Source organism: Mustela putorius, unplaced genomic scaffold (genome assembly GCF_011764305.1).
Source record: "Mustela putorius furo isolate JIRA1106 unplaced genomic scaffold, ASM1176430v1.1 tig00537227_pilon_pilon_pilon, whole genome shotgun sequence".
Lineage (NCBI taxonomy): Eukaryota > Metazoa > Chordata > Mammalia > Carnivora > Mustelidae > Mustela > Mustela putorius.
In genome coordinates, this window is record NW_025422368.1 from 5,885,491 (window position 1) to 5,912,141 (window position 26,651).

Consider the following 26,651-nt stretch of genomic DNA (forward strand, 5'->3'; position numbering starts at 1 on the left):
ACTTTGGCTCTTTTTTTTGTTTCCCCCTTTTCTTTTCAGAGAAGGGGGAGGGGACTAAGGAAAGGGAGAGAATCTTTTCTTTTTTTTTTAATATTATGTTTATTTGTCAGAGAGAGGGAGAGCAAGAGTGAGCACAAGTAGGGAGAGCTGTAGGCAGAGGGAGAAGTAGGCTTCCCCACTGAGTGGGAGCCTGATGTGGGACTCCATCCAGGACCCTGAGATCATGACCTGAGCAGAAGGCAGACACTTAACTGGCTGAGCCACCTTGATGCCCTGGATTATAGCCCCTTTATTAAGTGACACCTTTATCATTACAGAACATCCCTCCTTTTTTATCTTTTCTAATATTTCCTATTCTAAAATCTGGTATTAATATAGCCACTCCAGCTTTCTTTCTGATTACTATTAGCATGGTTTATCTCTTTCTGTCCTTTTATGTTTAACTTATGTATGTCTTTTTATTTATTTAAAGTGTGTTTCTTATAGACAGCCCATAATTGAGGCTTGGGTTTTTCTTTTTTGAGACTTACAATCTCTATCTTTTAAGTAGCTTTCCTAGATCATAATCTAATTATCAGTATGATTGGGTTCAAAAGAAAGAAGAAAGGGAGGAAGGGGAGGAAGGAGAGGAAAAAAGGAAAGGACCCTGGATTGGGAATCAGGAAACCAAGGTAAAGACTTGACCTTGTACTTCCCAGCTCTGTAACTTTAGGTAAATCTCGTAACTTCTCTGAGTCTTCACCGGCTCATTCATGTTTTTAAGGATGAATAAGTTATCTGTAAACTACAAGATGCTCTCAAATCTTAAGTGATTCAAGGACACCCAGTACCAGATATGGATGGAGAGGTATCTGTAAACAGGGTATGGGTGCCTGAAGGACAGAACTGGGTCTCACTTATTTCTGTATATCTAGCTTGGCATGTAGAATGTTCCCAGTAAGTGTTCATTGAGTGAAAGAGTCAATAAAAGAACGAACTTTGAGTATATGAATGAATGATAGTTTATGAAAGATGGGTGTCAGGTGATAAGTTATTAAATGACCATGACACTGCTGAGAACTGAACTTTACAATATTTGATTACAATATTTGATTCCTTATCTGTCAAGTGAGAATACTTTTAAGTAGTATGGAAGAATAATTTGCAACTATACATATTTGTTCTTACATATGCATTCATTCAGCAAGTGTTTATTAAGTGCCTAGTGTGTGCCAGTCTTGGTTCTAGGTCCCAGGCATACAACAATGTCCATTTTAGGGATTTCTTTCTAAAAGCCATCTTATAGTGATAGTCTTCAGTAAGGAAAAGTGCTGATAGAGCCTCGATCCTAGATGCAAATGCAAACATAATACCTTTAGTTATTGATTGGCTCTAATTTTTAAAAGCTTTTCTTTGGGCAGAGAACTTTTTTGAGTTGCTTTTTCTTATTTTTAGCCAGTAACATTTAGTTTGGTAGCAGAACATTTAAGTACTTAAGGAAAAAAAGAATAGGCCAACACAGGATGCCAGGGTGGCTCAGTGGGTTAAGTGTCTACCTTCCACTCAGGTCATGATCCCAGGGTCCTGGGATTGAGCCCATATCACTCCTTGCTCAGTGGGGATCCTGGTTCTCTCTCTGCCTGCTGCTACCCCTGCTTGTTCTCTCTCTCTGACAAATAAATAAAATCTTTAAAAAAGACAAACCCACAATAGGTCAACTTAATATATATTAGGTAATGGATAAAAAGCTAGATAACCATGCAGATAGTTGACAAGGAGTCTTTCTTCTAATCAAACTGATGATGTCACTGGAGAAAGGTCAGTTGGAACCTGATGTCTGGCAGTTATAGAGAGCTGTGTCTAGGCAGAGGGTACTCAGGAACCACTCTGGCACCATTAACCCCAAAGCAGTTAGCATCCCATGTCTAGGCCTGGGTACCAGAGACACAGGACATCTTTGCAACTACCAGGGTGATCCAAAATGGAGAAAGACAGGCCCCCACAGTTGATGACCCCTGCTTCAGTGAAAGCCATCATCTCAAGGATTGAGGCTGCCCAGCTAACACGGGCTCAGGAGGTAATACTTGAAATGAAGGAGTTACCCTTCTATTGGGATCTGATGTGGAGACTGGGAACTGACCACAGATTGGGGCAAGAATCCAGCTCTGGGCCTTCAGGGGTCCTGGGATCCTCAGTAAGCTGGGTTTGCAGACAGATTAATCCAAAATATCCATCTCCTAGACTTGGCCTCTGTTGGGCAAACTGAAATAAAACAACCCCCATGAGGCAGGGCACAGGAAGGGAACAGCCTATAAAGAAGACCCAGGATGGCCCTGAGACACCTAGTGATAAGTCTTAGCAGGGCAAGAGGAGGGGCCCAGACTTTCTGATTTGGGCCTCTTCTTGGCCACCTGTCAGCATCCTTCACAGTTAGCCCTAGAAGCTTACAGAGAAATGGCCAAAGGCTGAACTCACCCTGCATATGAGTCTCTAGTGCAGTTTTTTTTCAATGGGACTCTCTGATGCTAAGAGTTTCTTAGAGCCTCAGTTTTTCAGTCTGTTGCTTCAGGATGCTTATAAGATATCCAAAAGTCCCTAGAAAATTTTAAAATTCTGAAGAAATGCACACACTACATTAAAAAAAAAAGATTTTATTTATTTATTTGACAAAGAGAGATCACAAGTAGACAGAGAGGCAGGCAGAGAGAGAGAGAGAGAGATTGGGAAGCAGGCTCCCTGCTGAGCAGAGAGCCCAATGCGGGACTCAATCCCAGGACCCTGAGATCATGACCTAAGCCGAAGGCAGCAGCTTAACCCACTGAGCCATCCAGGCGCCCCACACACACTACATCTTCCTTCCTGACCTGGTCTTAATCATCACAAGGACATTAAGAAGAGCTAACATGGGTGCCTGGGTGGCTCAGTGGGTTAAAGCCTCTACCTTCGGCTCAGGTCATGATCCCAGGGTCCTGGGATCAAGTGCTGCTTCGGGCTCTCTACTCAGCAGGGAGTCTGCTTCCTCCTCTCTGCCTGCCTCTCTGCCTACTTGTGATCTCTGTCAAATAAATAAATAAAAATTTTTTAAAAAAGAGCTAACACTTATTTTATGTGGCAGGCACTATCCTAAGTGCTTTACAAATATTAATTCATTTAATCTTTACAAAAACTTGGTGACATCAGTACCCTAACAATCCCCAGTTTACAAGTAAGGACCCAGAGGCCCCAAGAGGTGAACTGACTTGTCTGAGATCACCCCTTCCAGGCCATGGTGTCCGGCACTGGAGTTCACACCCCTAAATCTGCTGCCTCCCATGTAGGATATTTCTTCCCAGCTCTCTGACATCTTGGACAATGTCAACTGTGTCATCAACCGCTTCCAGGAAGAACTAGGGTATGATTTAAAAGAAAAGGCAAAATCTGACCGGACAGAGCGAAAGGGCAAGAACAGATTCATCTTGCTGGAGAAAATTGCCTCCTTCTCGGAAGATGCTAAAACCAAAGAGAAGCACTTGTACGAAATTCTCCACTGGCTGGGTGACTGGGGTGAGTTTGCGGACTGGGTGCCCGGGGACAGCTGGACACTGGTTCCACCCTCACTCCCGTCTCTTCCTTACCCCACCCCAGGTGGGCTCTGGTGGGGCAGCTGGCACAGCGCCTCTCTACTGAGACCTTCCCCTGCTCCCGTCACAGCAATCACGTCTACTCCCCAGACGGACAAATGTGTGACTGTCCAGAACATAGTAGATTGTGACATTAGCTGCATGGGTGATGAAGCTAAGTCACAGGTCTGTGGTTACATCTCTCTCTTTTTTTAATTAACACATAATGTATTATTTGCTTCAGGGGTATAGGTCTGTGAATCATCAGTCTTTCACAATTCACAGCACTGACCATGGCACATACTCTTCCCAATGTCCATCACCCAGCCACCCCATCCCTCCCCCCTCCCCCACTGCAACCCTCAGTTTGTTTCATGAGATTAAGAGTCTCTTATGGTTTGTCTCCCTCCCTGGTTCCATCTTGTTTCATTTTTTTCCCTCCCTATCCCCCATGTCCCTCTGCCCTGCCTTCAAATTCCTCATATCAGAGAGATCATATGATAACTGTCTTTCTCTGATTGACTTATTTCACTCAGCGTAATACTTCTAGTTCCATTCACCTCATTGCAAATGGCAAGATTTCAGTTTTTTGATGGCTGCATGTATTCCATTGTGTGTGTGTGTGTGTGTGTGTGTGTGTGTGTGTGTGTGTGTGTGTATGCCACATTTTCTTTATCCATTCATCTGTTGATGGGCATCTAGGATCTTTCTATAGTTTGGCTATTGTGGACATTGTTGCTATAAACATTCAGGTGCATGTGCGTGTGTATCTTTAGGGTAAATACCCAGTAGTGCGATTGCTGGGTCGTAGGGTAGCTCTATCTTCAACTCTTTGTGGAACCTCCATGCTGTTTTCCAGAGTGGCTGCACCAGCTTGCATTCTCCCCAACAGTGTAGGAGGGTTCCCCTTTCTCTGCATCCTCGCCAACATCTGTTGTTTCCTGACTGGTTAATTTTAGCCATTCTGACTGGTGTGAGGTGGTATCTCACTGTGGTTTTGATTTGCATTTCCATGATGCCAAGTGATGTGGAGCACTTTTTCATGTGTCTGTTGGCCATGTGGATGTCTTCTTTGCAGAAATGTCTGTTCATGACATCTCATTTTTTTTATCAAGGTTGAAATTAAATTCAAGCCCATGCTCTTTTATTTTTTTATTTGTATTTTTCCCAGATTTACCGAGACATAATTGATAAATAACATTGTGTAATTTAGAATGTACACTGCCATGATTTGATAGATGTATATGTTGTGTGGTGCTTGTCACAATCAGGTTAGTTAACACATTCATCATCTCACAAGATGCCCTTTTTTTCTCTGCTGAGAACATTTAAGATCTATTCTCTTAGTAAATTACAAGCATGGCATATTACAATATGGCATGGTTAGCACAGTCACCACACTGTATATTAGAACCCCAGAACTTTTTTATGTCCGAAACTTTGTGCCCTTTGGCCAACACTTCCCCATTGCCCCCACCCCCACCCAGACCCTCGTAACTACCATCTACTATCGGTTTCTGTGAGTTCAGCTTTTTAGATTCCACATGGAAGTGAGATAACACCGTGTTTGTCTCTCTCTGTCCAACTTACTTCACTTGGCCCATACCCTCAAATTCCATCCATGTTGTGACAAATAGCAGGATTTCCCTCGCTATGATGGAATAATATTTCATTGCATGAAGGGGACACCTGGCTGGCTCAGTTGAAGGAACATAGGACTCTTGACCTCAGGGTCGTGAGGTCAAGCCCCACATTAGGGGTAGAGATTACTTAAATAAACTAAAAATATATATATTTCATTGTGTGTACCACATTTTCCTTAACCATTCATTGATCAGCTGACACTTAGCTTGGTTTTATGTCTCGGCTCTTGTGGATAATGCTTCAGTAACCTGGGCATACAGATATCTCTTGGAGGTAGTGCTTCCATTCCCTTTGGACATATACCCAGAAGTGGGATTGCAGGATCATATGGTAATTGTATTTTTTTTAAGATTTTATTTATTTGAGAGATAGAGAAAATGAGAGCCAGCAAGCATGAGAGGGGGAAGGTAAGAGGGAGAAGCAGACTCCCTGGTGAGCCAGGAGCCCAATGCAGGACTTGATCCTGGAACTCCAGGATCATGACCTAGGCTGAAGCCGTTTGCTCAACCAACTGAGCTACCGAGGTCCCTGTTTTAATTTTTAGATTAAATACTGTTTTCCAAAATGGTGGTACCAACTTACATTCCCACCAATAGCGCAAAAGTGTCCCCTTTTTCCACATCCTCACCAACACTTGTTATCTTTAGTCTTTTTCATGATAGCCGCCCTATCAGGTATGAGGTAATATCTCCTTGTAGTTTTAATTTGTGCTTCCCTGATGATGAGTAGTGTTGAGCCCCTTTTCATGTACCTTTTGGCCATTTGTGGGTCTTCAGAAAAATGTCTATTCAGATCTTTTGCCTTTTTTTTCTTTCATATACGTATTTAATCATAAGGTTGAGAGGAATCATAAATACACTCTGGCTCTACATTGTTAATATGACAAGTAACAAAAGAAGTGTGTCCAAATTGGTGTCATTTTAAAGTTGTCATCTCTAATGTTAGTGTGCCCTCAATATCTCTCAAGATACTTATTTTAATAATTGTCCGGTGCTGTTGGCCTCCTGCCCTCCCTCCCTTCAGGGCCACGGACTATTGTCACTTTCACTAAAGCTCCTTTTCAACTTCAGGAGTCACTATACCTTTGTGGTTAAAATTACTGGCTCTGGGGAAGATGTGAGTCTGTCTCCACCATTTAGGAGATGTATGAACTTAGGCAAGCCATTTGATTTTTCTGCACGGCTGGTTCCTCATCTCTGGAAATGTTGGTCCTGTCCCAGCGGGACCCAGGTCCACACTGGCTCCAGTGTGGAGGTCCACTCCAGTGTGGAGCCAGGTCCACACTGACACATGGCTTGGACACATTTATCAGCACAACAGGGGACACACATTTTCCTGCTTTCCTCAACACCAGGACAACTCTGAGAGTAACCTCAGTAGGTAGTTTTCTCCCCAAGTTGAAAGGCTGTTTGATAACTGATTCTGTGCCATTTACACTTAAACCAGTTCAGAACGTGTTGGAGCTAGTGCAGAAAATTTGATCAAAGGGATATGGGTATGACTCTTGTGTAGCCACAGAATGGCTATGGTTGGGCAATTAAGTTGTTGTCACTTTTCAAGGGGCCACTTTCTGGAAGCTGGGTGCTTGCATGAAAGGAAAGCTTTCTGAGAACAGGTCAGCCTCCTTTGTTCTTTTTTTTTTTCCTTTAAAGATTTTATTTATTTATTTGTCAGAGAGAGAGAGAGAGCGCACATGCACAAGCAGGCGGAGTGGCAGTGTCAGGCAGAGGCAGAGAGAGAAGCAGGCACCCTGCGAAGCAAGGAGTCCGAGGTGGGACTCGATCCCAGGACACTGCGATCATGACCTGAGCCGAAAGCAGTGGCCCAACTGACTGAGCCACCCGGGAGTCCCCCTCCTTTGGTCTTTATCATGGCTTCTGTGTGGCCTTTGCCCCGGTTTTTTAAAACTGGATTGTTTGTTTTGTTGGCTATTGAGTTGTATGAGCACCTTCTTTTGGATATTGTCCCCTTATCAGATAAACCTGTTTGCAAATACTTCCTCCCATTCTGTAGATTGCCTTTATCATTTTTTAAAAAGATTTTACTTACTTATTTGACAGACAGAGATCACAAGTAGGCAGAAAGGTGGTTGGGGGGCGGGGAGCAGGTGTCCCAGCCAAGCAGAGAGCCTGACGAGGGCCTCAACCCTAGGACCCCGAGGTCAAGACCTGAGCTGAAGGCAGAAGCTTTAACCCACTGAGCCACCCAGGCACCCCATCATTTTGTTTTGTTGATGGTTCCTTTTACTGTGCAGAAACTTTTTAGTTTGATGTAGTCCCCCTTGTTTATGTTTGCTTCTGTTGCCTCTGCTTTTGGTGTCAAAATCATTGCCAGGACCAATGTCAAGAAGCTTTTTCCCTATGTTTTCTTCTAAGAGTTTTATGGTTTCAGGTCTTACATTTAAGTCTTTCATCCACTTCAAGTTAATTTTTGAGAATGGTGTAAGATAGGGGTCCAATCTGCATGAATGTCCAGGTTTTCCAACATCACTCATTGAAGAGCCATCCTTCACCCGCTGCGTATTTTTGGCTTGCTTGTCAAATATTAGTTGCCCATGAATGCAAGGGTTTATTTCTGGGTTTTTGATTCTCTTCCACTTATCCCTGTATTTCTTTTTATGCCAATACCATATTGTCTTGATTACTATAGCTTTGTAGCACAGTTTGAAATCAGATAGTATGACACCTCCAGCTTTGTTCTTTTTCTCAAGATCACTCTGGCTATTTGGGGCCTTCTGTGGTTCTCTGTGAATTTTAGGGTTGTTTTTTCTGTTTCTGTGAAAAATGCTGTTGGCATTTTGTTAGAGATTTCACTGAATCTGTAGACGGCTCTAAGATGGTTGTATGGATATTTTAAACCAGATTGTCTTCCAATCCATAAATATGGAGTACCTTTCCATTTATATGTGTCTTCTTCAATTTCTTCTATCAACATCTTACAGTTTATAGTGTGGAGGTCCTTTACCTCCCCAGTTAAATTTATTCCTAAGTATATTATTATTTTTTGATGCTGTTGAAAAGGGGATTATTTTTTTCTTTTTCAGATAGTTTATTGTTAGCATATAGAAATGCAACTGATTTTTAAAGAGACCTTTACTGTTATTTATTTTGAGAGAGAGAGAGAATGTACACATGTGCATGCAGTCGGGGAGAGGAGTGGCGGGGGCGGGGGGGAGAATCCCCAGCAGGCTCCACACCATGTGGAGTCTGATTGTGGCCTCTATCCCACAACCCGGAGATCATGACCTGAGCCAAAATCAAGAGTTGGTTGCTTAAGTGACTAAGCCACCCAGGTGCCCCGAAATGCAACAGACTTTTGTAGGTTGATTTTGTATCCTACAACTTTACCAAATTTGTTTATTAGTTCTAACAGGGTTTTTTTGGTGGAACACACCAGGTAGTGTATAGAGGAACCCACAGGTGATATTCAAAGTACTTAATGACCCTTACTTCATGGGCACTGGGCCAAACAGCACTGATGCCAGCTGTAAACAATTGGTATAGCCACTTGAATGTGGACCATCTAGACGCAGCCCTAGAGCTAGGTGCTACCCGCATTAAGATCAGAGTTATGCCTTCACAAGACCTTCTGCCATGAGTTTGGGCAGATGCTGCAATGTTGGCGTAAGGTGGTATAGGGATGGGCCCCATGCCCGTCACACTGCCCTGCCCCCAAGGAGCTCTCAGTTCTGTGGTCCTTCAGCTCCCCCCAAGATCTAAGCAGAGTTGTTCACTCCAATTAATTCATTTAATTGTCCAGATACCAGACTAGGCAAAGGAGATTTAGAGCAAAACATGACAGACACATCTCGGGGCGCCTGGGTGGCTCAGTGGGTTAAGCCTCTGCCTTCGGCTCAGGTCATGATCCCAGGGTCCTGGGATTGAGCCCTGCATGGGGCTCTCTGCTCAGCAGGGAGCCTGCTTCCTCCTCTCTCTCTCTCTGCCTGCCTCTCTGCCTACTTGTGATCTCTCTCTGTCAAATACATAAATAAAATCATTAAAAAAAAAAAGACAGACACATCTCTGGGCTTATAGTTAAACAACAACACAGTTTAACATTTATTGCATATTTTCTACACAGCAGACTTCATGTTAATCACTTCACATGTATTATCTCATTTAATTTCCATCCAGCCCTCTCACAGGCATGTATGCCGAGGCTCAGAAATCAGTAACTTACCCAACACCACACAGCTAGTAAGAGGTGAATCCAATCCAACCTAAAAGCCTGCTGGTGTAACCCCCATGCTGTGGGACTCCTTAGGGCTCCCTAGAGGACAGATTGCACTCAGCCTATACCCCCCACTCCATTTACAGGTGACAGTCTCACCTATGAGCTCAGGAACAGGAAGGGTAAGGAGGAAGAGAAAGCTCTGGATGAATGGATTGAGGTGATGGAGAAGGTGTTACCTCTGTCCCTCATTGCCACCAAAGGAGGCATCGAGTCTCTCATTTCCCTCTGCTCTACTCTCATTGAAAGACAAAAGAAAGGGACACAAAGTAGGTTGCAGGCGTGGAGGGGTGGGGAGATTGGGTGGGGGTGGATGCCATCTCAGAGGAAAAAGTCCCATACTGGGGTCTATGGGGGGTCTTTCTGATTCTTCTCCATTAACAAAAGCCTTATCTGAGATGGAGAGGCAGTAGTGAGGGGTTGGGCTGTTGAACCCAAGTTGAGCACTGAGCAGGTCTGAGCTGTGGCGAGGAATAATGTGAAGACAGGTCCCTGTTGGTGCTTACTGGGGCTGTAGCCTCATGGAGGTCCTGGGAGATCAAGGCTAATAAGCCAGAAAGGCTGGATGGAGTATGCAGCTGGATCCCAAAGACCATCCCTTCCTTACTCCAAATCCAGCTGCAGAGCCAAGAAATCTGGTGAGACTCAGCCAGAGGCCCTTCTAGAACCTTCTCAACTGTGGCTGCTCCAGAAATGGTCAATCAACAACGTGGCTCAACCTTGAAATTCTACTTGTATCAGCCCTAGAAGGGACCTGAGATTATTTACTCCTCCTACATTTTGTTTTCTTTTTTAAAGATTATTTATTTATTTATTTATTTGACAGGCAGGGAGAGTGGGAGAGGGAGCCAGGCTTCCCACAGAGCAGGAAGCCTGATGCGGAGCTCAATCCCAAGACCCTGGAATCATGACCTGAGCCTAAGGCAGATGCTTAACAATTGAGGCACCCAGGTTCCCCTCCTCCTACATTTTATAGATGACAACATTAAAGCTCAGAGAAGAAGAACCATAAAACAAAACTGTGGCAAAACCAGACCCCGCACTTGAGTTTTCTGGCTTTTTAATCTTACTCAAGAGCATGGGCTTCACAGTCAGATGAACTTGAGTTTGAATCCCATGTGCCAATTTCGGGCTGTGTGACATTGAACAGGTTGTTTCGTCTTTGTGAACCTCATTCTTTTTTTTTCTTTTAAAGATTTTATTTACTTATTTGACAGACAGAGATCACAAGTAGGCAGAGAGGCAGGCAGAGAGAGAGAGAGAGAGAGAGGAGGAAGCAGGCTCCCTGCTAAGCAGATAGCCCGATGTGGGACTCAATCTCAGGACTCTGGGATCATAACCTGAGCCGAAGGCAGAGGCTTTAAACCACTGAGCCACCCAGGCACCCCTGAGAACCTCATTCTTGTCATACACAAAGTGAGGAGCGCACTGCCCATATGCCAGGACCACTGGGTCTGAGGCATCTGGAACCATGCTCAGTAGGCATGTAGGTCGGTCATATTAGGGTTTTATCATTGATTATCATGGCCAACTATCAAGCAAGATTGACAGTTGGGGGAGGAAGGAAGCAGGGAAGGGTGTGCAAGAAGGAGACAGTCTCTCCTACCATCCTTAGCATATTATGTCTTGAAAAATAGTTATTTTTATATGCATTTCTCTGCTGGATTATAAACTCCCGGAGCGCAAAGGCTGTGTCCTATTGATTTCTTCTTAAGGATTACTTACTGAGCACTTACTAGGTACCCAGTTCTGTGCTTGCCATTAAACATGCATGATTTAGTGAAGTCCTATGAGTAGATGCTGTGGTGATCCCCATTTTTCAGAAACAGAGGCACTGAGAGGTTAGGAAACTTGCCTAAAGCAAATAGTAAGGAGGGGATTCAAGCCCAAGTTATCTGATTCTAGAATTCAACCTCTGAACCATTAGGCCATATGGCCTCTCTGACAATATTAGCTAAGTGCTAGCTTGACTTCAGTGCCACTTAATTTCCATGTACCCTTTAGCCTGTCATCCAAAGTTAGTTAGTGTTTTTTCTGTCAGTGATGTTTGTCGAATGGACAAGTGAATGGATGCTCCAAGATAATCACTCTTACAGACCTACATACATAGATCAAGGGAATACTGCTAGGACCATGACCCAGTCCTGAGGAGCTGAAGTCTATGAATGGGTTTGAAGAGTGCACGGCCTGTACTTATGTGCATTTTCCTAAGAAGGTCCTTGCTTTCATCAAAGTATCAAAAGAGTTCATGACCCCCCTAATGGAAGAAGACATTAGTCATTAAAAAACCCAATGTGTGAACAGTGGCGGAATCATGTGGCAAATTCACTACACAGTCTAGTGGTAACTGGGAAAGGGAAACAAAGCTTCTCAGATGATCTGGAATCTAAGTCCCAGGTAGGCTTCCAGAGTTTGGGTAGTTGACAGTAGGGAGCCAAACATGGATACTGAGGCTGGGAAGTAGCACAATTAGAAAAGTAAATTTACTCCAGGGAAATATGTAGGATTAGAAATACATTGAATTAGATAGTGTCAGGCCCCATGGGCCCTGCAGGTGCCTTGGAGCTGGCAGACCCCAGTGGGCAAGCTCTGGGCAAGTTCTGAGCCTGGCAGAGACCTCTCCTGACAATATCTCCCCTGGTCTCACGTGTTGCCTCAGCTCCTTATTCTTGCCAAAGGCCTAAGAGTGTTGGATGGGGAATTTGGCCAAGCAGGGTGTAGAGAATCTGTATAATCAGTGGCACCCATAGAAGTTTATTGCTTTTGTTCTCTCCACCTCTCCTAGTATCCAAACACACCTTCTGGCGGGGCTGGTGGGAACAAAGCCCCCCCAGATCTGCATCCTACCCTCAGCCACTGAGCCCAGAGCAGATGCTCCAGGACAAGCATACTACATGCATGAAGGTCTCTGAGGTGATGTCCATGCTGCAGGAGCTCCTGGACTCCACCATGTTCAACCAGGGGGAGATCAGAGCCATCCGGTACATGTCTGCTGTGGTGGAGAACCTCAACAAGGCCTTGACCCTCCAGCACAAAGAGAACAGTAACCTAGAGACCAAATACAGGAACCTGGAAATAGAGATGACCAAAGAACTCAGCAGCCAGAGGCTCTACTTCCAGAATTCCCTCCAAGTTCTACAGAGCAAGAGGGATGCCCTACTAAAGCAGGTGGAAATTCTAGGGGGAAAATACCATGACCTTCTCCTGATAAAGCATGCCTTAGAGTTCCAGCTGAAGAAGGCTCAGTCTGCTAGAGATCAAGCAGAAGAACCAGCCAAGATCTTGATCGACCTCCTGGGCCCCACTGAGAAAGAGACCCTCTCAAAGAAAGAAAGAGTCATGGAGAAAACCCAGCAGGAAAGGTTGCTTATGTCACTGCCCCCAGGTTTCATGACCGAAGCCTGGGACAGTGGTACTAGGCCTTCAACGTCTCAGGCACTTTCCACCATGACCACACATGCAAGGATTGCCGATGTGTACAGCAGCAAGGACACTGAGTGTCTCCAGCCCATCTTGCTATCCCCAGCAGATAACAAGTTTCCTAAGAAATGGGAAGGACTAGCAGCAGAGAGTCCAGGCCACCAAGTCAAAGACCAGAAGGATTTCCAGAAAGCAGTCCAAGAGAAGGAAGGACTCCAAATTAAGTACCGTGTTAGGATGCAGCTGTCCCCGGAGAGCTCTAAGAAGGTGGCCTTGGAGAGCAAGGTGGAGCACTGGGAAGAAGAACTCAGCTGGGAGAAGCAGAGGCAGCAGTGGCTGGAGGAGGAGGCGATGTGGCTGCAGCGGCAGAAGAAATGGGCCCTGCTGGAGCAGGAGCATCAGGAAAAACTGCAGCAGTGGGAGATGGAGGCGGCGGCGAGGGAGCAGCAGCAGAGCTTGGGCCAGCAGGAGAAGGAGCACGGGGGCCCACGGAGAGACCTGGAGCGGTCGGGCGAGGACGTGGAGAGGATGATCTTCACGACCACCAGGCGGTGGAAAGACCTGGAGAAGACATCCCTGGCACCTCCCCCAAGCCGGGCCCAGTCTGCTCACCAAGGCAGGAGGCCACGCCAGCCTAGGTCCGCTAGTACCCCGCAGCCTGCCCCCAGACACCAGAGGAACCTGCGTTCCGCCAAGTCTACCCAGAAACCATGGGCCTCCCAGGTTCCCATGAAGCCCAAGAAATCAGCCTCTTTCCCTGTTGCAGGGACTTCCATCCAAAAGGTGTCCCGGCCTCCGCTGCATATCTCCCCGGCAGCTTTTAAGGGCAAAGTATACCACATGGATGCAGAGGCCCAGAGGAAGAACCTGCAGCTCCTGAGCAAGGAGGCTGAGCCGGGGCTGCCACACTCACTGCGCAGCAAGGCGCTGGAGCTCACCACCACCACCATGGAGCTCGGCACACTCCGGCTGCAGTGCCTGTGCCACAGGTACATCCTCTACAGGCGCTTCCAGAGCCTCCGGTAGGTACCCCTGGCGCCCAAGCCCCCCGCCATGTGTGGGCAGAGCCAACACCTAAATAGGAGGAGCACAGGGCGAATGGGGATGGAGAGGTCCCCCCAGACAAGGTCCCCTGAGGGAGGGAACTGGCAAAGGATGTCTGGCCTTGGGGCCTTGGCGGGTCAGCAACTTGCTTTTCCTCAAAGCCCGCTCCCTTATTTCTTCCTCTCTTCCTTTCACCTTGTCCCTAATGCACCTACTATGCTCCCCGGCCTGCCTTACTCTCTCTCTCTGTTTCTAGCCAGGCCCCATGGCTCCTCACCTGCCACCACCTTGCACTTCTCTGCCTCCTGCTTTCCTTGGCTTTCAACAGCCTCTGTTGCTCTCCTTGCTGTCAGCATCTACAACACAGAGTCCCCTCTGCTTAACAGACTTGGGGGAACGGGAATCCCTTTCACCCATGAAGTCACTTCCCTTGTCTCCCAGACAGGAAGTCACTGACCACATACAAGTCATGCGGGAAACTGGGACTGCCTACAAGGCCCAGAACCTCTACGTCTTCCTGGATAACATCGACCACCTGCAGAACCTCTGGCTGCAGGCCTGGGCAGACAAGCAGAAGGACCTGGAGGAGAAGCGCCGAGAGTGTCTGAGCAGCATGGCGACCATGTTCCCCAAGGTGGGCCTCCCCTGCCAGAGGTCAGCGCCATCAGGAGGGACAGGGCCAGGAAGTAAGCCAGTGGGGCTCTGGAGTAGAACTGGGGAGTGGGCAGCTGAAAGGAACTAAGAGGGCAGGTGAAAGCCTCTGAGGCAAGAGGAGGCGAAGGCTGCAAGTGCCTGAGTGGGAGGAAGGGCAACTTTCCAGTTTCCATATATGGGGGAGTCTGGGAGACAGAGAGAGAGGCCCTCAGAATGAGCTATAGAAGAAGGACTCTTGGGGAGAGGGGAGGCAGCTGGACCCTGCAGTCCCAGCTTTGTGCCCAAGTTCTCTCTGCTTCATGGGTCCCTCTGCCCTGCTCCTCTGGGTTCTACTTGCTCTTCCGGCTTGGTCACAGCTGTCTTTGGCACCTACATGCCGGGGTCTCACTCTGCTGCTCTCTGGGACAGCTCCCTTGGCTTCCAGATACCAGGTCTCTTCCCATCACTTCCTGCCCAAGGTTCCTGACAGGTAAAATCACTGAGACCCTGGTTGAAAATGTCTTCACTCAGTCCCTTCACTCCGAATGGACAGTTTGTCTGGAGACAGAAGTCTAGGTTAGAATTATTTTCCTTCTCAATTTTAACAGCTCTGCTCATAGCCTTCTGGGTTTTGGTGTTGCTGTTGACAGTACAAAGTCTTTTTGAGGCCTGATCTGTGGGTTTGACCTGTTCATACTCTCTGTGGGCCAGCTTCAGTTTCCCCTGCTAGCAGGCTCAGAGAAGCAGCGAGTGTTGACATGGTCCACAGAGGGCTAGCTGACAGTTTGGGGGGGGGGTTATTGGGAAATCACAGCATTGGTTCAGAACCCACAGGGAGTCCTCCCTAGGAGGGTTGAGCCAAGAGGGCGATTTGAGTTTGGGGGAAGCTGTGTGCTGAGGCACACAGCATAAGTGCTGACATTGGGCAGTTGGAGGAGCCCTGGCTGTGGGGCTATTCTCTCAACTCAGTTTCCTACCACTTTCCCCTAGCCCTGATCATCTGCTATAGGTAGCTTGACTTGCTACATTGGTTTTGAGGCTGAGAAGGAAGGGGACAGGCAGGGTTCCCTCACTCCTCACTCAATGCCAAGGCAGGGGCAGAAGAAAAAAATACCCAGAGCATTCTAGGCACAGCTCAGGCTCATGTCATGAGCCCTGCGTGCTGTCTCGAGTTCCTGTTGCTCTGGCTTCCTTTAGTTTTTTTCCTTGCTCTTTCGCTCACTGTCCAGCTTCTCCACAACAAAGGAGAAAAGAGGAGCTAACCTAGCAAATAAGAAGTCAAGGAGCTTTGGGATACCGGGGTGGCTCAATTGTTAAGCATCAGCCTTTGAGTCCGGTCATGATCCCAGAGTCCTGGGATGGAGTCCCACATCGGGTTCCCTGCTCAATGGGGAGTCTGCTTCTGCCTCTCCCACTCCCACTGCTTGTGTTCCCTCTCTGGCTATGTCTCCTCTCTCTGTCAAATAAATAAATAAAATCTTTAAAAAATTTTTTCAAGGAATTTTTAGGAAATTTTGATACTCGGGGGTCCCAGGAGTCTCTGTATGGAGGGATTCCCTGGGGCTTACCTTCTCTTCTCAGCCCCAAGTCAGGCTGTGCTCTCAAGAGGGGATGAATTCCTGTCTCTGTGATGCCTCTCTGCTGGTTCCTCTAGCTCCAGCTGGAGTGGAACATCCATCTGCACACTCCTGTGATCACCAACCCAAAGTCCAGGAAAAACAAGCCACCCCCATCCTTTCTCCGGCGCATCCACTCCTGTGGCCCCTTCAGCAGGCAGTCCCCAGAGCGCTTCACGCCCAAGCCCTGGGAATGTGCTCCCCTGCGCCGGGCCCGGTAGGTGACGGGCAGCCCGAGGGATGGGTGGGGGTACTAGGAGCAAGACTGGGGATGGCCAGACTGGGGAGACTGGCAGCTTGGTGAGGACAAAGACAGGCCAAGCTTACCTCACGAACTGCAAGATGCCTGTCTTCTCAGCCACCCTGCTTGACTCTGCCCATTGGCTCACAAGCCCATGTGTGTGTGTGTGTGTGTGTGTGTGTGTGTGTGTGAGACAACAACAAGACATGGGCTTCAGAAGCCAGCCAGGTCAAGTAGGTTTTAAATTGCAACTGAGCATTGTTGGTCCAGCACCTGCTATTGATCTGTCTGTATAAATAAACCTGATCCTTCCCACCATGTAACCTCCAGGCTCAGAAAGAGATACCATGAGGGGCACCCGGGTGGCTCAGTGGGTTAAGCCTCTGCCTTTGGCTCAGGTCATGATCTCAGGGTCCTGGGATTGAGTCCCGCATCAGGCTCTCTGCTCAACAGGGAGCCTGCTTCCCTCTCTCTCTATGCCTGCCTTTCTGCCTACTTGTGATTCTCTCTCTCTCTCTCTCTCTCTCTCTGTCAAATAAATAAATAAAATCTTTAAAAAAAAAACAGGGATACCATGAGCTTCTGGGGGGTGTCAAGAACACACACATCCTTCCCTGTGTGGGGCATCCCTGGGACACATGCCTAGAAGAACAGAGGCCGTCCTAGCGCACCTCCAGCTGCCCCTCAGCCAGAGAAGCCCCAGGGAGATGAGGCTTAGGGTCAAGGGGAAGCGAGGTGACAGGACGGTGGTGACAACTAGTTGAGAGGGCAAGAAAACAAGACCCAATGTTTTGGGCCTTACGGACTTGGGGAGCTTATTGTTTCTTGATCTCTCTCTGTGTATCTAACTTTTTTGTGTCTTTTCTATGCTTTCGACCTCCACACCCCAGCCAGCAGGAGAACCAGATGGAGGCCATCTGGAGAACTGATGTGGCCTCCTTCAGTCACCCAATAGAAAAGAGGACTCCCCCCAGACTGACCTGGGACCAGTTTGGAGGGTGCCCTGACATTCCCCAGCTGTTGGCCTTGGATGTGCCTTCCTATCGAAGAAGCTTACAGTCCCTCAAGACCTGGTAAGGTGTAAGCCTAGGCAGTTAATCCGGATTTGGGGAGACATTCCCACCAAGGCCAGGGGCCAGAGTGCACACCATCTCAGATCAACAACCCAAGAGACCACTTTCCTGACATTCATAACGACCTCATTTATCATACCAGATCAGATAGAGATGTTCAGCTGCCTCACCAGCCATCAGCTTGGGTCCCCATGCCACCATTCTAGTTCTCTCACAGGACTTCACGTAGTGTCTCAGAAGATCACTAGGCAAGTCTTAACTGCCCACTTGTTGCCTGAGCTGCCACTTGTTTCCTGAGTTGGCTTAGGAGGTGAATTCTGCCCTAGATGGGGGGGGGGGGTCGTTCTCGTTGAGAAAACCAGGTGCAGGAATGGAGAGATGAGGGAGACCAAGAATCCTGTGATGAAGCTGACACTTGGGCCTGGACCTGTCTTTGGCGTTCTCATTTCCTTACTGCCTTCGAGAATTGTTCCCAGGAAGAACTGTTGAGGGGAAGGGGCAGGACTCAGTGGGCTGACAGGAGGCTTTTCTAGTTAGGGAGCCTCCACACTCCTTTGGCTCTCCAGGCTTGAAGATGTCACTGTTGAAGACTCAAGGCTCTTTCAAGGAGTCTTTTTAGACATTTGGAGACAATCCCAGCTGCCCCTTGTGGCCCTAACCCTGCCCCAATTATAGATCTTTGACAGGGAGAGGACACTGAGGCCTGCTAGTCTAGATCTAACCAGAACCAAGGCTATCGGATGCGGCTACTGCCCTGCCCTCCAGACGGGGACTTAGGGAAGAGAGGATGACATAATAAGATCAAACAAGGCTGGCCCTTGGCTCTGAAGCAGGCCCAAGGGTCCCAGATGGTACACAGACACCTGGCTTCCAGTTCGTGGAGAGTGGCTAAGAGATATGTGTGTGTCCGTATGTGTGTATGTTGTTAGCTGAGTTGGAAAGGGCAAACAGAATTAATTGAACGTAACCAAAACAACACTGTGGCAGAACTCAGGAAACCAGAGGTCAGCTGGGGCCACGCTCTGCTAAGATTTGGCTACACTTGCCCAAGGCCCCCCATAGTAGAGTCTCTTCTCCCGGAGCTCCTCCTCTCTCTGCATCCCTGCCAGGGCCTGGGCTTGGCTTGGCGTCCACTTGAATCTCAGGCCTTTGTTCTTCCCCCACACATAAATATGTGTGACTATCAAGAACACACACTCCATTTGACCCTTGAAAATTTGCGAGGCGGGTGGCGGGGTAATGGGGAAAGAAAGGGCTTCTCGGCGAACGGCACTGAGCGACAGCCTCCTTTCTTCCCCCTCTCTGGCAAAACATGCAGAACTCACTCCTTCCTGTCTCCTGCAGAGCTGTTCCTCCCACACCCAGGCCTCCACTGGGATCTCAGCTTCAGGCTTATGCACTTATCAAAATATTGTTCCCGGCAAAGACAGCTTCCCCTTTCCAGGGGAATTTAAGTGAATACAATTTTCTTCCCCCCTTTCTTAATTCGATACAACTCTGTTCAGTGCTTCATACTATCAGGTGTAGAGGCAAAGCCTTGCTTCTTCTGTCTTCTTGCTCCACATCCCAGATGGGTGTCCCCTCCCTGCATGTCAGGCTGGTCCGGAATGGTTCAGTGCGGGGGCTCCCACGTTGTCTTGGGACCCCATTATTGTGGCGTGGGAATCGGCCACTCTCTAATGAAAGTTCTCTGCTGCTTGCCCAGGCTACTGCTGCCTGGGGGCATGGTGGGGTTGGCTGTGCTGCTTTCTTTGCAAGGGCTCCTTGCATGGAGACACACTCCGCTTTCACTCCTACTAGAGGGTACCTTTTCTCTGGCCACCTGTCCCTGGCTCACCGAGGATCCTCAGATCCAGCTGTGGTGTGATCCCAGGTCACTCATTTCTTAGTGTTCTTGTCACCCTCAGCAGCTCCCAGGGCCCAGGTCACAGCACCATCTAGTCTCCTAAGGAGGGATAAGCTGCACACTGCCTTCCCCATTCTCCTGTCTGCGGTGGACAGCCTGTCTCATCTACAGGTCCCTGGCGTGTCCCCTTAAAACACGGGGAAGGGCTCTTCATTGTCCCTCCATGGGTTGGGACACTAGAAAGGCCCTGTCCCTCAAAAACCAGCAGACCCCCTCCACCAAGAGCTGGCTCTGCCTTGTCTTGTAAACCTCTCCCCTGGGCTTCCTGTCTGACAGGTGAGATCACTGAGTGCCCGCACACACCAAACACTGTCTGCTGTGACAGAAGAATCTCAAGGCTGATTCTAAGTGCTCTGCCTTCCTCAGCTCGCAGACTATTCCCGCACCGCCCAAGCTCGGTGGTTCACGTGTTCCGCCAAGGTGCAGCGAGCACAGACTCACACAGACCTCCACCCTGCTGCAGACGGACTGACGAGAGGGCTTGTAACTGTTTCTGGGGAAGGAGATGAGCAAGCAGGGAGTGGGGAGGAAGGAACCCTGATGGAGAGGAAGGAGCAGGAAAGGATAAGGGGAGGGAAGAGGAAGTACCCTGTGATGTGAGACAAGAGGTAGAGCCCCTAGGATGTGGCACAAGTGTTACGGTGAGCAGTTCCACATCGGGATCCAGGCTGGGCGATGTCCTGTACTGTCTCCCAGAGGCCACGAGGGAAGCTCTTGGGTGGGCTGGGTGGCCTCCTCTCAGCTGCTCTCCAACCCATAATTGAATTGACTTTTTCAGTGACTTGGTAGCTGACAGAAAGGAACACCAGGAAGCCCCAGATGAGTCAGCTGAGCTCGCTTGTAAGAAGTCCAATGAGTCCTTTCCTGGAACTCTAAAAAGCCAGAAGGATCGAGATAATCTCAGTCCTCACTCCTCCCTTTGTCAGTGATTCTCAAACTTCAGGGTGACTAAACATCACATAGAAACTTGTTTCAAAGGCAGGTTCCCAGCTGGTGTTTTTACACAAACATCCTGGGTATCGCTAAGTAGTTCTGGAACTTTGAGAAACACTACTTTCCTCCTTCGGTCCCCAAACTGTACATTTTTAAATAAAATAGCGGTGTGTTTATTTTTAAAGATTTCTGTGTTGTCGCTGAAAACCCACCCCTCCCCGACTCATTTCCCCAGCCAGCTCCGTGACCACTTAGCCCCTGACCTGGAGAAGCCCACTGGGGCGCTTTCCCCAAGAAGTGTCTCTACCCTTTTGGGTGCCAACAAGCTGAGACGGCCACGATTAGTGGCCGGCAGACACCAGTAACTTTTCACTGAATCACAGTCCTGGACAGATAAGTAACTGTTGTGCTGAGAAGTAGCGGGAAAACTCAAAAGATAAGAACAAAAGGTGATTATCAAGGACCAGTCAAGGCCAAGCGTCACTGGGTGGGAGGCAGAGGCGTGTAGGTCTCTGAGGAGTGAGGGCTGGAGGGAAGACAGAGGACACAAGTTCCAGATCTAGATGGTGTGGGCCAAGGCGGCCATCTCTGGAAATTGTCTTCGATGCAGTTACAACACTACCTTTGTGAGTTCAGCCAACCAGCACTGATGCCCGTCCCACCCTTCGTGGCACACAGCTGTCTGCCCCATCTTGAACTTGGTCTTCACCCTCGCCTCTTCTCCACTGGCCCAGCTGCACCTTTCCTGACATTGGTCAGGAAATGACCTTGTCCTCAGAGAACCCATAATCCGGTGACTCTGTTTATCAGGAACCGTGCTATCCAGGCTTCCCCTCAAGGTCGAGACTCTGGAAGGAAGAAAAGGCTATGGGATGTGAACAGCTGGCCTTTCGATGATGTCAGAGTAGAAGATGACTTCTGAGCAATGGCTTAGCACACAGCAAGGATGGAGAGGAAGGTGAGAGGTGTTCCTGATGCAGGTCTCACACAGGACAGCTCAGGCAACCCCTCCGCTCCTGGCCTTTCAGGTCCCAGGCTGATTCTTTCTTTGGACACCTTGCCCCAGTGGTATCCCCCACAATAAAATGCCCTCACGCTAAATGCACTGCTTTATATAATTTGAAAGGATTTATATAACTTTGCTTTGGAAATAACCCGCTAGGAGTTTTTTTAACATGTCGTTGGCTGTGACTCCTCAACGATCTTCATGCATAGGGATGAAATCTAACAAGTTTTGTAAATGTAACAAGGATATTTTAATACTAAATTTGACAGTGTAATGAAACTGACAGTATTATGTTTTGTCAACAATTGCATATTAATGTTTTTACAGATTTTTTGAAGCCAATGACATTTTAAGGGTTTTGTACGTTTTTATAGGCTCTTGGCACTGGGCTTAAGGTGCCTAGTGGCTACACCTGGTCTGGTGATGGTGAACTTGGGACTTTCTGGACATCCTCTAGCAAGCACTCTGGCAAGCGAGCAGAATGTCTGCCAGATTCTTCTGCTTTGTCGACGGTCCATCTCCTTGAAGGCAAAGAAGCTGTGGATTGTCCAAGCTGGAAAGCCAAGAGGTTTGGACACCAAGGAGAGATATCCCTCTATCTCTGTCTCTCTATGATATATATGGTGTTTTCAAGTTATGAGGTTTTGGGTTTTTTTTTTTTTTTTAAGATTTTATTTATTTATTTGACAGAGAGAAAGATCACAAGTAGACAGAGAGGCAGGCAGAGAGAGGGGGGAAGCAGGCTCCCTGCTGAGCAGAGAGCCTGATGCAGGGCTTGATCCCAGGACCCTGAGATCATGACCTAAGCCGAAAGCAGAGGCTTAACCCACTGAGCCACCCAGGCGCCCCAAGTTATGAGGTTTTTGATATGAGCTTCTTCTTTTTTTTTTTTTTCAGAGCAAACTTGATGTATGTGGTCAAATAAGATATCACCTCCACCTCCCAAAAAAACCTCCAAGAAGCCTGAGGCATGGAAAGGAATACTTCTTGGCATATTTCTTCAAGCCAGATTTAGGGATTGGCCATAGATCTGCTTGTGAGGCCCATGGCCTTGGGGCTTCCAAAATGACAAGCCAATACTAATGTGGAGAAGGGGACATGAGGAAAGGGCCTGCTTTAAGCCCTAAGCACGACCTACAAGGAAGTACTGGTAAAGTGGAGAGGACAAAAACCTTTTGAAGACAACCCAGCCAAGAGCCAGGGAGCAGAAAGCCGTGCCGGGTCTTGTCTTCCAAGGACTGGGGAGGCCAACTTGGAAAGTCAGAAAAAGGATGAACATGACTGCATGATTGGAAGAGTTAGCTTCTAAAAAAAATAAAAATAAAAATAAATACAAAAGAGCATGGCTAACATATAACTATCAATTGGTGACTTTGAAATAGCTATATTTACTATAAACAGTCTAGTGGAAATGGTGGACAACATGCTTAACAGGTGGGGAATTTGAGCAAAGAGTAGGAAATTATAAACAAATGGAAAAATGGAAATGCTAGAAGCGAAAACATTAATAGCAGAAATGAAGAATTCCTTCAACAGAGTTATCCAACAGGATAAAAGCAGAGGGGAAAAAAAAATCTGTGAACGGAGCTAGATCAACAAAAATGAACCAGACTGTCTCCCAAAAAGTAGAAGCAAACAAACAATTGAGCAAACCCAAAACTAAGCACCAAGACGTATGGTACAATGACAACTGGTCTAACCCGTATGTAATGGAAATCCCAGGGGAGACAGAATGGGGTAGAAGAAATACTTGAAGAGATGATCACTCAGAATCCCAAATTAACGAAACACAACAAACCACAGATCCAAGAAGCCCAGAGAACCCCAAACAGGATAAATGGAAAGAAAAACACAATAGCATATCACAGTCAAACCGTTGACACAGAAAATTAGGGAACATCTTGAAAATAGCCAAAAAAAAAAAAAAAAAAGAAAAGAAAAGAAAAGAAAATAGCCAGAAAGATGCGGCGCCAGGATGCTTCAGTCGGTTGAGTTTCTGACTCTTCATTTTGGCTCAGGTCGTGATCTCGGGGTCATGAGATATCCAGTCCGTTGTCTGGCTCTGCTCAGTGGAAGGTCTGCTTATGATTCTCTCCCTCTGCCCCCCCACCCCACTTGGATATTCTCTAGGAAGGAAGGGAGGGAGGGAGGGAGGGAAGGAGGGAGGAAGGAAAAAGAAAGAAGCCAGAAAGTAAAAAAAATTACATAGAAACACAAGAAATAATCTTATTAGCAACTCAACCAGATGGTTCCTGAGGCCCAACTGTATCCCTGCTTACAGGTCCACAAGACACCCCAGGAGCATTGCAGGACGTTTCCCCATTTGGAGACTGATAGTAGCTTGGACAGGTTTCTGTTACCTGCAAAACACAGTGGGCACCAGCCCTCCAGTCCCCAGCCAGCAACCATCACTCCCCACACCATGCCACACCCAGACCCTCCCCTCTTTCCACACCCCGCCTTGAACCCGGCTGTGGCCCTGTCACCCTTCCAAGACTGTTGATTGGCTGTGAACTGGAAAGAGGCAGATCAGGTGGAGGCCAGACATACTAGTCACTGGCCTCACTGCCCTCAAGGGAGGCCCTGGGATCTGTCGCTCCAAATCCTTTCCTCAAACATGACCAGCTTGGAACAACCAAAGCCGGAGTCCCGCCGGGACACCCCCCCCCCCGCCCCGCCCCGTCAGGGCTCTGCAGAGGACACGGTCATCATCACTGGTGGCCATGTCTGTGAGAGGCGGAGTGTTGCCAGTAATTCAGGGTCGGATCAGGAAGATTCAGGTTTCCTCCCCTGCAACCCCTGTTCAGAGCGTCCTTGTGTTGGCTTCTGGGGCCTCACTTTCCAGAAGAGATCCTTTCCTAGAGAAGCCACAAGGAAGCGCCAAAGAGCTTGCTTCAGGCCTCTGCGGGCCTGGACTCAGAGGGGCTGGATTTACAATAAGGCAACTACCCAAAGACACAAGTGAGGCTGGTGGGCTTCCCCTGAGAAGGTGCTCGGCTGAGTGCAGAGAGCAAGTGTGGCAAAGGTAGGGGAAAGAGACAAGGGATTTCTGACTCACCTTGCACATCTCGATCCTGCAGACAACTCCTGGTAAAGCTGGAGTCCTTTCCCGCAGTGGGAGAGGAGCACCCCTGCAGGGTCCTGAGCTCTGCAGTTCGGAGATCTTTCCTTGCAAATGATTCTTCAGGCAACTGTTTGTTAGGAACTCTGCCGGGAGGCCCTTCGCATAGACTTCCTCAAGCCTGCGAGGCGTCCACCTTCATTCATTCATTCATTCATTCATTCAACAGATAACCTATTGGCCACTTACTACTGGGCATGGTTCTAGGCATGAAAGATATAGTTCTGAAGAAAATAGGTTTTTTTTTTTTTTAAAGATTTTATTTATCAGAGGGGGGGGGGAAAGAGCGAGCACAGGCAGACAGAATGGCAGGCAGAGGGAGAAGCAGGCTCCCCGCCGAGCAAGGAGCCCGATGTGGGACTCGATCCCAGGACGCTGGGATCATGACCTGAGCCGAAGGCAGCTGCTCAACCAACTGAGCCACCCAGGCGTCCTGAAAATAGGTTTTTTAAGTGCTTTCATGGAGTCCACATTCCTTTGAGGGGAAAAAGACAAGAAATGAAAAATGAATACAATACACTGGATTTTAGAGGGTAAAAGATACCATGGAGAAACATGCGTTTCAAGAGGGTACGGCACCAGAATAAAGGGGTTACTGTTTAAAATAGGTCACATCAGGCCTCACTGAGGTGACAGTGGAGTAGTCTTGAGGTGAGATGCGAGCCATGGGGTAAGACAGCATGCTGGGCAAGGGAACAGCCAAGGTGGGAGCATGCCTGCCAAACTCAGGTTCCAGCAAGTCTCCAGTGTGGCTGGTACCAGGTGAAGGAAGGGGATAGAAGGAGTGATGAGGGAGAGGTGAGGGGGAGAGATCAGCGCCCCGCAGGCCACTGGAAGGACTTCTTTTTCACGCTGAAGGAACAGCAGCCATGTTTTTTATTTTTTAAAGATTTTATTTATTTATTTGACAGAGAGAGGTCACAAGTAGGCAGAGAGGCAGGCAGAGAGAGAGGAAGGGAAGCAGGCTCCCTGCTGAGCAGAGAGCCCGAAGCGGGGCTCCATCCCAGGACCCTGGGATCATGACCTGAGCCGAAGGCAGAGGCTTTAACCCACTGAGCCACCCAGGTGCCCCAGCCATGTTTATTTTGAATGAAATGGGAACCACTGTAGAATTGGGAGCAAACGAGTGACATGATCTGAGCCACACTTCAAGGGCATTGCTCTGGTACACCTGAAACTCATATAACATTGTGCATCCACTATACTTCATTTCGGGAAAAAAAGCAGACGGGGCGGTTACCAGGACAAGAACAGTGATGGAGGCTGGGAGGGGGAAGTAGGGAGACCAGTTGGAAGCTATTACAATTCCCACCCCATTCCAGAAAGCTTAGTAAGGGAGCTCAAGTGCCCTCCCCTCAGGAAGCCCCTCCTCATCCTCCCTAAGACCCCCTTTATTCGGGCAGTTGCCTTCACAGAGCTTGCTCTCCCAGCACAGAGGGCTGTGGACACAGAAACCATGTGAGACCCTCCCTGAGGAATGAGTGATCCTGCTCCTCTATAGTTGTTCGGCCTTCTCTTACCTCAGAGGCTTCTTCTGGGCTGTGGTTCTGCCCGGAGAGCCACAGCTTTGTGTTAAATGCTTTACCACTATAACAGCCCTAATCCGGTGTGTCTGCCACACTTCACAGTCCCTTAGTAGTGCCATGCTTCCAAGACACATTTGTCACTGCCCTGCTAAGGCGGGCTCTCAGAACTGGCAGGAAACACATACAAAACATTGTTTGCCAAAGCCATTGGCCTCTCTGGAGGCTTCTGGGAGCAAATTAAATGAGTAATTATTTATTGAGTCCTTAAACATTTATCGAGCAGCTACTGTGGGGCTGTGCTCTACACTAGGCAGTGAGAGTATCAAAGTGAATAAAACAAGCTTCCAAGGATCTTACTAAGAACACAGGGTACAGACCATATGCAAAGCACTGGCATGCTCAAATAAATAGGATTAAGTCCTTGTACTGCACCAGGGATTTGCCGTCCACTCATCTGTCTGTCACTCATTCAGCAATCACTCAGGGTACTGCCCGGAGTCCCGATGTGTGATGATGACCTCGAGACAAAATCCCTCTTCACACTCCAGAGTGGAGACAGAGGAGTAAATAGTGAGGAGCTGGCAGATAGAACAAACACAATTCGGGGCAAGTGATCCAGTAGTACAGGTACAGAGTAAAATGGAGAACAGGGGAAGGAGATGTTCTTTGCAGTGAAGGTC

At 48.0% G+C, this 26,651-nt stretch overlaps 1 protein-coding gene across 6 annotated transcripts; it reads left to right on the forward strand.

Moving 5' to 3' along the window:
- The first annotated feature begins 1,794 nt into the window (after nucleotides 1-1,794).
- FAM186B (family with sequence similarity 186 member B) lies at nucleotides 1,795-23,251 on the forward strand. 6 transcript variants are annotated; one of them, XM_004778866.3, is made up of 9 exons: nucleotides 1,796-2,056; nucleotides 3,297-3,522; nucleotides 9,539-9,721; nucleotides 12,238-13,894; nucleotides 14,358-14,550; nucleotides 16,204-16,382; nucleotides 17,297-17,479; nucleotides 21,699-21,892; nucleotides 22,222-23,251. In XM_004778866.3, the coding sequence occupies exons 1-9, from the start codon at nucleotides 1,961-1,963 to the stop codon at nucleotides 22,230-22,232; spliced, it is 2,922 nt and encodes a 973-aa protein (XP_004778923.1). In that variant the 5' UTR covers nucleotides 1,796-1,960; the 3' UTR covers nucleotides 22,233-23,251. The 6 variants fall into 6 exon arrangements, with proteins under 6 accessions (XP_012904647.1, XP_012904646.1, XP_004778923.1 ...); XM_013049193.2 differs by lacking the exon at nucleotides 22,222-23,251 and having other exon boundaries at nucleotides 1,795-2,056; nucleotides 3,312-3,522; nucleotides 21,699-21,975; XM_013049192.2 differs by lacking the exon at nucleotides 22,222-23,251 and having other exon boundaries at nucleotides 1,795-2,056; nucleotides 21,699-21,974.
- Nucleotides 23,252-26,651: the final 3,400 nt, after the last annotated feature.